Genomic DNA, 13299 nt, shown 5'->3' with positions numbered 1-13299 from the left:
AAAAAGAAAAAATGGCTCTTTGTTGATCACAGTATGTCAAAATTTTTACAAGTTTGCTCATCTGCCAGAGCACACATATAAATTGGGTATTTCTTAACATATTGTCTTGTTAGATTTGTTACCAGTAGAATATTATTGTAATTTCATATACACAGCCTATACAATGAAATAATGAATATTTATCATATTGATACAAACTGTGACCTCAGCTATGGAGTGTCAGGGCTTCACTTGTACAGAATGTAATGTTCTCCTCAAGCATTTATGTTAACTCTATAAACACGTATCGTTAAATTAAACAAGTTTTCAAAAACAAAACGGTTTTTAAAGTACATTAAAATTGAGGACGTTATTCAGTGTTAACACATGGGAAAACCAAAATATTCAATAAGCCTGTTCAAATTCGATAGTTATCTTTTTTGTACCAGTACATGCTTTTCTGTTACTGTTATATTATCCAGTAGAAAATGTTAGGATATGTGTGCTATACAAAAAAAAAAAAAGACTTTTTAAGTTTTAAAATAACAAAAATGGCTAGTTGAATAGTATTTTATGTGTAATGCTTCCATTTATTCCATTTAATTATACAACTAAGATGAAATATTGAAAAACCCTTTATGAAAGTAACTTTTCAAGTAAATGCACAATTTTAGAATTTCTACAATAAGTTCTTTTAAACAGACTTTTTATTGTGGATTGTGAAATCAAAATCTGGAGAAATGCTTATAAAATATACTACTAGCTTTTAAGTTTTAAGAAAGAACAAAGTAAGTTGTACAAAGGTATTTGTACTTTGTCAAATTGAATTTAAATAAACTTTATTTCCTCTCCTTATGGTGTGGCTTTAGAATATATCAAGCACAACCTGAATGGATTTTTTGATTTTACATTTCCTATTCACTAAAATACTTAAACACAAAAATAAAATTCCATTTATTTATTTCTTCTTACACCTGCCGTTGTCTCTAATTCTAAATAGAGAGCTATAGAGCTATAGATTTCTGCAGTTCTAGAGGTGAAGATAGAGACACGGAGAGGCTGTGAAACACACATACAGCCCTGTTAGGTCTTTTGAATTCACACCTTATTGAAATCAGTGTAGAAGTAGAGTTACCTAAACCTTTATCGCCAGTGCACAGCTTGGCCTGTTAAGTTAAATGGGGGTGTCAACCAGTGGAAAAGATCAAAGGACTTTTTGCAGCCTGGCTTGCCAATCCTCCAGTAACAACTAGGTGCTACCAAGAGGCAGACTGTGTCTAGAATCATTCATGGACAAGAGGAAAGTAAAAGTTGAATACTCTCTTCTCAATGGCATAGCTGGCCTTGATTATATTGACTCGTAGAAGAGACATGTATGTTTCCCAGGGCTACCACTTCATAGCTGCATTTATAAATGGTGTTCAGGCCACTATGGCTGCTATGGTATGAATATTTTTGTCCCTCGAAAACTATGCTGAAACTTAATTCCTAATGTAGCAGTATTGAGAGGTAGGGCCCTTAAGAGGTGATTGGGCCATGAGGCCTGTGCCCTCCTGAATGGATTAATCCATTGGTGGATTAATGGATTATCATAAGAGTGGGGGACTGGTGACTTTATATGAAAAGGAAGGAAGAGTGACCTAAGCTAGCATGCTCAGGGTGCATATTTCCCCTGGTCATGTGATGCTATATGTTACCTTGGGACTTACCTGACAGCTCTTACCAACAAGAAGGCCATCCCAGATATGGCCCCTCAACCTCAGATTTCTCAGCCTGCCTAACTGTAAGAAATTAATTATTTTTATTTATAAATTACCCAGGTTCTGTTTTAAGCCTCAGAAAATGAACTAAGACAATGCCCTAGATGAGCTGCCAAAATCTGAGCAGATGTGAGCCATCAGAATAGAGACCTGCAGAGGCCCAGGGCACTGAAACATACCTGTGCTTGTCTCAGTGAAACTTGGTTCGGAAAAGGAGGAGCAAGAGTGGGTCCTTGTTGCCATGCTTTAGCAGAGATAACCTATCACGGCTAGTTTAAACAAATATATGTAGGAAAGGGAGTTATTTATATATTCTTTCAAGAGTATAAGGGCTCACACATTTACTATACTCAGATCTGAAAGACAATGTTGCTGCTTCTTGATTTTCTTCTATAATCACTATGACCATGTTCAGGATTCCCTACTCTGCAACTCTCAGCATGCATCATGATGATTCTTTAACACTGGCTGCTACCTTCCTGTATTTCCGCAGGGCATGCAAGAACTTCCACAAAACTTCTATACCACACAGAAGCTGAAGGAAACTCTGGGGCACTAAATTCAGATCCTTTCTCTGCCCAACAATTCCACTTATCAATCTGACTCAGGTGTGGCTGTTGTCCCTTTTTGATATGGAGGGAACACTGAAAGACAGTTTCCTTTTGGAGTTCCAAATGCAATATAGAAAAAAACCCCTGTGACTCTGGATTTTATTTTAAGTTCTCTAACAAGACTCTTACCTTGAGATCTTAGTCTAGGTAAAGAAAAAAAAAAAAAAAGGCCATGAAACACATATGCCCTAAACTGTCATCATTCTATGTCTACTTTCTCCCAATCACATCACCTCAGGTAGAAGGGACAGATTTTTCAGTTGCTATTTCTCTTCGTAATGAACTTTCTTTACATCCTGTCCACATTGCTAGAGACACTAAGTCCCAACTTAAATGATGGAAGGAGCATCTCCCCTCTTGTCTATGGAAGATATCACATGAACTACTTAATTTGCAAGCACGGATCTCCATATTTCAAAGGAGAGTTTTTAAAATGTTTTTAAAATTTCAAATATCTCACCATGATGAATTATGTGTAAGGTGATAATATGTTTAATTAGCTTGATTTAATCATCCCACACTGTATACATATACCAAAATATATTGTACCCCATAATATATATAATTATGATTTATGAACTACAGTAATATTAATAAAAGTGTTAAAGCTCTTTCTCTCTTGACAATGCTTGTTTTTCAGGATTATGGCCTGCTACAGACTAGGAAAAAGTCCTGCTCATGTTGCTAAATGTTGAATATTGACACTCACTTTTGTTTTCTGTCATAATCCTAATCCCCTCCCTTAACACACACACAGAAACACACACACACACCTACACACACACAGAGCACATGTAAACAATGAGGGAAATGGGTACATATAGCTAAATATGGGGAAGGTTATAAATGGGTAAATATTAAAAAATAAAAGCACATTAGTATTTTTCAGATATTAGCCCCTTGACATAAACATCTATTAAAGATCTATTGTGTTTAGGACCCTAGTGGTATACACTAATGAAAACTAAGTTTATGAAATTTGTACAAAATCCAAGCCTATAAAATTTGGATTATATGTTAAGTGATGGAGAATCAGAATTAAATGGCCTCACCTATACAAAAGCTACCTGAGTTTGCCAAATTTACATTTCATCTAAGGCCATGGAGACCTTTATTTAAATAGCCCTGTTTCATATGTTAAATTCAGTTTATAGCTGCATGGTTAAAAAAAACCTAACTTGACCAGAGCTAATTATATCTTACCAGAATGGGAACACATGAATTGTGGCCATCAAATCACAAATAGTCTTATTTTAAAATAAACTAGAAAGATAATATCATACGGAGATCTTTGAAAGCCGTATCTTCACAAATCCACTTATACTTGTTTCAGTTTTGCCAAGTCTGAATAATGAGATGAGGCTGAAAAGCCAGTCAGGCTGAGAAAGTTCACATGAATTCATAGAACCATCCTGGCTAATCCAATGCATAGCGACTTGCCCAATTGAGAGAAGGTCTGAGTCAGTAGATACAGACAATTCTCCTCCTCTAAACTATAATCTCTTGCATGAGTTTTAGTTTTACTCATTATAGTATCCTCAGTGTCTGTACAGATTCTAATACAAAATTGATATTCAGTAAATAATTGTGGGAAAAATGAATGAATAGATTTTTGATGGCATCAAAGACTGGGTATTTTATGAGAATGGGATTCAAATAACAGCACTGGAAACATGGCCAAATAAGTAAAGGCAGAGGTCTGTCTCTCTGATACTATCCACAAATATATACACACATGAAAAACACAGAGAGATGAGATAAAATAACATGAAATTTAGGTACATAGCTACGCTCCATAGAAATAAAGGCAAATCTCCAGATGCTAGAAATCAGAGGGAACTTACAAAGCAATAATAAACTCAGATGGCAATAGAGATCATCTTGGAGTTAATGAACTTAGTTGTATCCACTAAGGGCAAAGATTTTAACACCCATGTGTAGACAAGAATCATTAAGACATGGTCTTGAGACTTCTCCTAGGTGAAGAGAGCCAGGAACATCCGGAAATGGACACGTTAAGTACTGAAAAATTCACTGGGGAGGGAAAGTAGCAGATGAGGCACAAATAAGAAGATAATAAACTGGAGGGAAGGTCTGAGTACACTACACAGAGTACAGCACAAAACGTTTAATCATGGGAAATATATATATATAAAAAAAGAGGAGTAGAAGATAGAATGAGATGCTCACGTTTGAGATTCTTCACATTTAAAAGTACATTGATATTGCAAAACTGACTGAAGTTTATATGGGAAAGCAAAATACCCAAAATAGTCAACACAAAATTAAAGAACAAAATTGGAGGACTGGCACAACCCAACTACAACTTACTATAAAGCTACAGTAATCAAGAGAGTGTGAAATTGGCAAAATAATAGACAAATAGATCAATAGGACAGAATGGACATCTTAGAAATAGACCCACGTAACTATAGTCAACTGATCTTTGACCAAGGACCAAAGGCAACACAATGGAAAAAAGATGGGCTTTTCAACAAATGGTGCTGAAAAACGTGACATCCATATCTAAAAAATGAATCTAGACAGACATTTCACTCTTCATAAAAATTAACTTAAATTTGATCGCAGATCTAAATGTAAAATGTAAACCTAAAATCTCCTAAAAGATAACGTAGGAAAAACTTTAGATTACCTTGGGTTTGGTAATAACTTTTTAGATACAACATTAAAGACACAGTCTATGAAAGAAAGACTTGATAAGCTGAGCTTCATTAAACTCAAAAACTTTGCTGTGTAAAATACACTGTCAAGAGAATGAAAGGAGAAGCCACAGACTGGGAACAAGTATTTGCAAAAGGCATGTCTGATAAAGGACAGTTATCCAAAATATGCATAGAAATCAACAATAATAAAACAATCTGAACAGACACTGTCTTAGCTTGGGCTTCCATACCAAAAATATCATGGACAAGTTGGTTTATAAGCAACAGAAATTTATTTTGTGTTTTAGTCTGCCAATTTCTCTTTGTATCTTCACACAGTGAAGAGCAGAAAGAAGGACATTCTTTCAGGTTTCTTAGAAATGTATTAATCCATTCATGAGGGTTCTGCTCTCATTTAGTCCTAATTACCTTCCAAAGGCCTCACCTTCCAATATTATCATGTTGGGGGTGGGAACAGTTTCAACATAGGAATTTGGGGGGGCACAAACATTTGGTCCATAACATTCAGCTCCTTAATCCCCCCAAATCATGTCCTTCTCATATGCAAAATACATTCATCCATTCCAACACTCCCAAAACTCTTAACTCTTTCCAGAATCAACTCAAAGGCCTGAATTCCCATGTTCCATCTAAATATCTAAATCAGATATGGGTAAGACTCAAGGTATGACTTATTTTACAGCAAATTTGCCTTCAGCTGTGAACCTATGAAACCAAATGTTAATTTGCTCATAAAAATGTAACAATGGGACAGGCATAGGAGAGAGTCCCATTCTGCAATGGACAAGTAGGAAAGAAAAACAGGAGTGACAAGTCATAAGTCCAAACTATAAGGGAAACGCCATAAGATTTTAAGGCTCAGGAATAAACCTCTTTGGCTAGATGCTCTGCCCTCCAGGCCCAACAGGGTTGGAAGTACCAACATCAATACGTACTGAGGCAGAGGTCTAACCTTCTGGATCCACTGGAGCAAGGGTTCCCAACTTTTAGACCCTCTCGAGTGATGGTCCTGTCCCCACAGCTTTGCTTGGCAAGGGTTCGGTTTCTAAGGCCCAATATTTTATGATACTATTTATATTAATGTTCAGAATAGGAAAATCTACAGAGACTTAAAGTAGATTAATGGTTTGCTAGGGCTGGAGATGAGGGCTGGCAGGAAATAGGAAATGAGTGACTGTTTAGGTTTTTGGGGTTTCTTTTCATGGTAATGAAAATGTTCTAAACTAAGATTGTGGTTATGGTTACACAACTCTATGAATATAATTTTCAAAACATGGATTCTAAAATTTCAGTGGATGAATATTATGCTGTATGAATTTATATTTAAATAAAAATATGAAAAAGTAAAAACCGCACCATGTCTCACATTGCAACCCCAAGGATACTTTTTCTTTTCTTTCTTTCTTTCTTTTTTTTGTTTTGTTTTGTCTGGAACAGGATCTCACCCTGTCACCCAGGCTGGAGTGCAATGGTTCACTGCAGACTCGACTTCCCAGGTTCAAGAAATCCTTCTGCCTCTGTCTCACAAGCAGCTGGAACTATAGGCATGGCACCACCATGCCCAGGTAATTGTTTTATTTTTATCCTTTGTGGAGTCCCAGGCTGGTCTAGAACTCTTGGGCTCTGGTAATCCTCCTGCCTTAGCCTCCCAAAGTGCTGGGATTATAGGCATGAGTCACTGTGTCTGGCCCAGATGTTCTTTTTCTGATTTTTCTGGGAGTCTTAGGCCAAATCCTTAAACGGTAACTTTTTTTTTATTTCTCATTAGTCTGACTTGTTAACTCAGACATCTGTGCCAAACATGCTCCAATTTTGTTAGAAGGAAGATACATCTTTTTTTTGCTTTTGCTTGTATAATAGTGTAATGAATTGACATATTATCTGGGGTCTTCTTTATTTCTCAGAATTTATTCTTATTCTGTAACCATCTCTAATCTGGCCCATTATAGCCTTACTCAGGAGTTGTAAGACTAAAATCTTACATCATAAACTCAAAGATCATTAATTATGGTATAAGAAAAAAATATTTAACAGGAGGGTGTGTTAAGTTAGAAGATTTTTCCTGGTTCCCCACTAAGACTGGATAGAGATACCATGGGCTTGGAGGGAAAGAGTCTTGGGGAGAAAGTTGATAATAAAGCAAGAAAGACATGAGTGAATGCTGAGTGTGTGGAGACGTTTGCCATGTACCCACTTTCTTCAACTCACTCCTAGGAGCAAATAGAAGCCCCAGATAGGGCTAAGGATCCCAGAACAGGGAATATGTATACCACCTTCTTTTCAAAGATGAAGCCTGCAAAGACAGCAAGCTTCAATACCATGAAGTAGTTGTAAATCAGAAATAACTATGTAGTATGTCTAGAAGTAAAAGTACTGAAGATAACCTGTGTCTCCCATGACCATAAATGGGGTACATAAGTGTTCATGAGTTCATGGATTACTAAAAGAGGCATGGAAACCACCAATGGACCTGCAGGATGGTCTTGTGGAGGTAATAATTATGTGGATAATACAGAGGATATGGAAGGAAACATAAAGTGGCAAGCAGATGAGGAGGCCTTTACATTTCCGTAGACATCATGACAGAAACAGAGCACACTGAATAACAAGATATAATAGGTTGTTTGTTAAAACAGATAAGACCATATGATTCCACTTTTGTGAACTTATAAGACTCACCATATGTGTATGTAAAAGTAGAAAACAATTGACTTGAAGGATGCACATTACCCTTATGGTAGTGGTTGGCTCTTTTGCAAAAGAAACACTTAAAAAAGTATGGCAAAATGTTAACACATACATACTGGTGTAAGTTTTTAATACCTAGTAGTTTGTTTTTTTGGAGCATAAGTTGGACAAAACCTATAAATCTTAACAGAAAAAATAACTAATTTTTTGTCATGAATTGAAAAATCACAAATAATTGCATATGTGTAGTAGGTACAACTCTTATTCCATAAAGTCACATTATGTTTCTTTATTTTCTAAAAGAATATTTTATTTTTTTAATTTATTTTTTTCTAAAATGAATTCTGTTTTTTCTAAAATTTATTATTTTCTAAAAGAATTATTTCTACTCTGAGTAAATAAAATTATATTCTCAAGTTTCTGGTTTCCCTATATACAACCCTTAACCATCCCCTCTGAGGTATAGCCACCTCTGTCATTCCTCTCTGATGGAGCAATTTCAGGTGGCAGTACCTCTGTAACTCTTCTAGTTTGGAATGCAAGGTTGGTTCAACATATGCAAATCAATAAATGCGATTTATCACATAAACAGAACTAAAGACAAAAACCACTTAATTATCTCAATAGGTGCAGAAAAGGCTTTTGATAAAAATCAACACCCTTCATGTTAAAAACTCTCAATAAACTAGGTATTTAAAAAACATACCACAAAATAACAAGAGACATCTATGAAAAACCCACAGCGAACGTCATACTGAACAGGCGAAAGCTGGAATCATTCTCCTTGAAAACCAGGACAAGATAAGGATGCCCTCTCTCATCATTTCTATTCAACATAGTATATTAATCAGGCAAGAGAAAGAAAGAAAGGGCATGCAAACAGAATGAGAGGAAGTTAAACTATCCCTGTTTGCAGATGATAGGATCCTGTATCTAGAAAACCCCATAGTCTCAGCTCAAAAGCTTCTTAAGCTGATAAACAACTTCAACAAGTCTCAGGATACAAAATCAATGTGCAAAAATCGCTAGCATTCCTATACACCAAAAAACACTACAGCCAAGAGCCAAATCAGGAATTAACTCCCATTCACAATTGCCAAAAAAAGAGAATAAAATATGTAGGAATACAGCTAACTAGGAAGGTGAAAGATCTCTACAAGGAGAACTACAAAACACAGCTCAAAGAAATCAAAGATGAAACAAACAAATGGAAAAACATTCCATGCTCACAGACAGGAAAAATCAGTATCATAGAAAAAACTATTTTAAAATTCATATGGAACAAAATAAGAGCTTAAATATTGTTAGGAATAACACTCAAAATCCTAAGGAAATTGAACACTCAAAAAAAGGATTCTTAGCAAAGCAATTTTACTTCTGTGCAAAGGGGTGCCTCCTTGGCCAGTCACCATGAGAGCACACTTGAATAAAGGGGCACGAAAGCCTTTATTCCTGATGCAAGTCCTGCCCCCATACCCTTTCCACATTGGCTGGGATCGGGTTGTACAATCTAAACTAATCCAGGTTAGCTAAACATTTGAATTTTTTTAGATAATGTGGGCACATAAAAGAAAGAGAGAGAAAGGGGAAGGGGTGTCTGCAGTGAGCTCGAAAGTTAGTCCTCTTTCCAAATAAGGAAAGGAATTTGAGCTGGTACTGATAACACCTGGTACTGTGGCATGCCTGGGCATCTAACAAAGGCAGAAAGGAAAAAGGAGAAAAAGGAGAAAAAAGGGGGGGTACTATAAATTAAAAGATTGATCAGGCTATTTGAAGAGAAACCTCATCATATCCCACAATATCCAAAGTAATTCTAAGCAAAAAGAACAAAACTGGAGGCATCACACTACCAGACTTCAAACTATACTACTGGGCTACAGTAACCAAAATAGTATGGTAGTGGTACAAAACAGACACACAGACCAATGGAACAGAACAGAGAACCCAGAAATAGGCCACACACCTACAACTATCTGAACTTCAACAAACCTGACAAACACAAGCCGTGGGGAAAGAATTGCCTATTCAATAAACAGTTCTTGGATAACTGGCTAGCCATATGCAGAAGACTGAAACTAGACCCCTTTCTTACACCATAAACAAAAATTAATTCAAGATGGTTTAAAGACTTAAATGTTTTATTAGTCAGGGTTCTCTAAAGGGACAGAACTAATATGATGTGTGTATATATATATGAAGGGGAGTTTATTAGGAGAATTGACTCACACGATCATAAGGTGAAGTCCCACAATAGGTTGCCTGCAAGCTGAGGAACAAGGAAACCAGTCCAAGTCCCAAAACCTCAAAAGTAAGGAAGCCAGCAGCATAGCCTTCAGTCTGTGGCCAAAGGCCCAAGAGCCCCTGGTAAACCACTGGTGTTAAGTCCAAGAGTTCAAAGGCTGAAGTATTTGGAATTTCTTGTTTGAGAGCAGGAAGTATCCAGCACGGGAGAAAGATGAAGACTGGAACAGTCAGCAAGTCTCTTCATCCCACTTTCTTCTGCCCACTTTATTCTAGCCACTCTGGCAGCTGATTAGATGGTGCCCACCCAGATTGAGGATGGATTTGTCACTCCCAGTCCACTGACTCAACTGTTAATCTCCTTTGGCAACACCCTCACAGACACACCCAGTAACAATACTTTGCATTCATCAGTCCAATCAAGTTGGCACTCAATATTAACCATCACAAATGTGAAATCCAAAGCTATAAAAACCCTGGAAGACAACCTAGGCAATACCATTCTGGACATAAGAACAGGCAAATATTTTATGACAAAGACTCCAAAAGTAGTTACAACAAAAACAAAACATGACAAATGGGACCTAATTAAACTAAAGAGCTTATGCACAGAAAAAGAAGCCATCAACAGAGTAAAAAGGCAAGCTACAGAATGGGAGTAAGTATTCACTAACTACGCATACAACAGAGGTCTCATATCCAGCATCTATCAGGAACTTAAATAAATGTACAAGAAAGAAACAAACAACTCCATTAAAAAGTGGTCAAAGGACGTAAACATACATTTTTCAAAAGAAAACATACATGTAGCCAACAGTCATATGAAAAAAGCTCAACATCACTGATCATTAGAGAAATGCAAATTAAAACCACAATGAGATGCCGTCTCACATCAGTCAGAATGGCTATTATTAAAACGTCAAAAAATAACAGATTCCGGCAAGGTTGCAAAGAAAAAGAAATACATACACACTTTTGTTGGGAGTGTAAATTAGTTCAATCATTGTGGAAAGCAGTGTGACAACTCCTCAAAGGGCTAAGAACTACCATTTGACACAGCAATTCCATTACTGGGTATATACTCTAAAGAATAAAAATTGTTCTATTATAAAGACACATACACATGTATGCTCATTGCAGAACTATTCACAATAGCGAAGACATGGAATCAACCTAAGTGCCCATCAGTGACAAACTGGATAAAGAAAATGTGGTACATACACTGATGCATCCATGAAATGAACAAGATCATGTCCTTTTCAGGGACATTAATGGAGCTGGAGGTTATTATCCTTAGCAAACTAATGCAGGAACAGAAAACCAAATACTACATGTTCTCATCTCTAAGTAGAAGGTAAATTATGAGAAGTCATGAACACAAAGAAGGGAACAACAGATACTGGGATCTGTTTGAGGGTGGAGTGTGGGAGGAAGGAGAGGAGCAGAAAAACGTAACTATTGAGTACTTGGCTTACTAGCTGGGTGACAAAATAATCTGTACAACAAATCTCCATGACACAAGTTTATCCATATAACAAACCTGCACATGTACCCCAAACTTAAAACAAAAGTTAAATTTTTAAAAACTGCAGTCAAGTTTCTAACACATGAACTTTGTGGGATACATTCAAACCATAGCATTCCACCCCTGGCTCCCAAAATACACATGCTTCTTATATACAAAGTATACTCATTCCATCCCAACAAGTCCAAAATATTTTTTAAAAGCACCAACTCAAAAGTCTAAAGTTTCAGAATAATCTCATTTGAATCCATACCAAGCATCCTGGTCACACTGGGAGTGTTGGGCCCTTGAAGCCTTGGGCATCCCTGCCCCTATTGTTTTTCTGAGCTCAGTCCACCCATTAACTTTTAAAACTTGGAGTCTCACGCCTGCAGCTTTCCCAGGCTGGAGGGCTGGAGTTGCACACGCGTGGCGCTACAATTCTGGGGTCTTTGGGATGGCCCATTTCCATGACTTCTCTGGGTCATGATTCTCTAGGTCAGTGGGGGCTCTCTGCAATGGTCTTTGCCCCTGTAACATGTATGCTGCAGAGAGTAAGGGATCTTTGCAGCAACTACACCCCTGCACCCCTATGGCAAGTCTGCCTGGCCCCCCTGAGCCCCCAGGCTATCTGCAACATCCTTTGAAATCTAGGTGGAGATAGTCATGCCCCAACGGCTCTTGCATTCTGCAAGCCTACAGAATTAGTATCTAGAATTATAGAGATGCTCTGGGGGAGAAAGAAATAGTATAATATAGTATGTGCAAGTAATTCAAAGAATCTGGTCTATCAGCCACTAGAAGATGATATTGTAACAATATTTACAGTCATTAGGATAGGCCAAACAAGGCTATGGTTTTTGGTTTTTTGTTTTGAGATGGAGTCTCGCTCTGTCACCCAGGCTGGAGTGCAGTGGCACCATCTCAGCTGGCTGTAACCTCCACCTCTAGGGCTCAAATGATTCTCCTGCCTCAGCCTCCTGGGTAGCTGGGATTACAGGTTCACACCACCATTTACACTGTTTACAGCTAAACACAGCAGCTAATTTTTGTATGTTTAGTACTGACAGGGTTTTGCCATGTTGGCCAGGCTGCTCTTGAACTCCTGACCTCAGGTGATCCACATGCCTTGGCCTCCCAAAGTGTTGGGACTACAGGCGTGGGCCACTACACCTGGCCCAAGGCTATGTTAATTAAAAAAAAAAAAAAAGTTAAAACCTAGCTGGCTTAGAATATGAGATATTTACTTCTCACTCATGTAGAGTCGAATGAGTGAGGGGCTACTAAGCATTACTGCTAGTGTCTTCCAGAGAAGTGGTTTAGCCACACCTGAGCCCGTTTAAGACACGGCTTAGGTAGCCAAGGGACACTGTGCTGGAATGTAAGGAGCAAAGTCCCAAGGTGGCTCTGGGCAGTGAACTTCTGGAGGATGCTCCAGGTCCATCCCCCAAACCATTCTTTTCTTCTGGAACTTTGGGCCTGTAATGGGAGGAGAAGCATCAGAGATCTTTGAAATGCCTTCAGGATCTTTCTCCCATTGTTTTGATAAATAACACCTAGCTTCTTTCTATTCATGTTAATCTCTTTAGCAAAGGGTTCCTTGGCTACACCCTGAATATTCTCTTTCAAATATACTTTTTCACTTTTTACATGACCAGGCTGTGAATTTTCCAAATCTTTCTGCTCTGCTTCCTACTTAATTATAAATGATATCTTTAAGTTATTCCTTTTGCCTCACATCTCACTGTATGTTGTTAAAGGTAGTCACATAGCTGCCTTAATGCTTCACTGCTTATGTATTTCTTCTGGCAGAAATTCTAGTTCCTCACGGT

The 13299-nt window shown here is 37.5% G+C and overlaps 1 protein-coding gene across 1 annotated transcript in view; it reads left to right on the top strand.

Annotated features, from left to right (window-relative positions):
• Nucleotides 1–2502, top strand: part of KLHL4 (kelch-like family member 4) — a 176507-nt gene extending 174005 nt beyond the window's left edge. Inside the window, exon 11 of the mRNA XM_011952075.1 lies at nt 2233–2502. Within this exon, the coding sequence (XP_011807465.1) occupies nt 2233–2298 (66 nt within the window). The 3' untranslated portion in view covers nt 2299–2502. The remainder of the gene's footprint in view (nt 1–2232) is intronic.
• Nucleotides 2503–13299: the final 10797 nt, after the last annotated feature.

Source organism: Colobus angolensis, unplaced genomic scaffold, assembly GCF_000951035.1.
Source record: "Colobus angolensis palliatus isolate OR3802 unplaced genomic scaffold, Cang.pa_1.0 Scaffold331, whole genome shotgun sequence".
Taxonomy (NCBI): Eukaryota; Metazoa; Chordata; class Mammalia; order Primates; family Cercopithecidae; genus Colobus; species Colobus angolensis.
The sequence above is the reverse complement of the archived record's forward strand: the minus strand, read 5'-3'. Positions and strand labels throughout refer to the sequence as shown.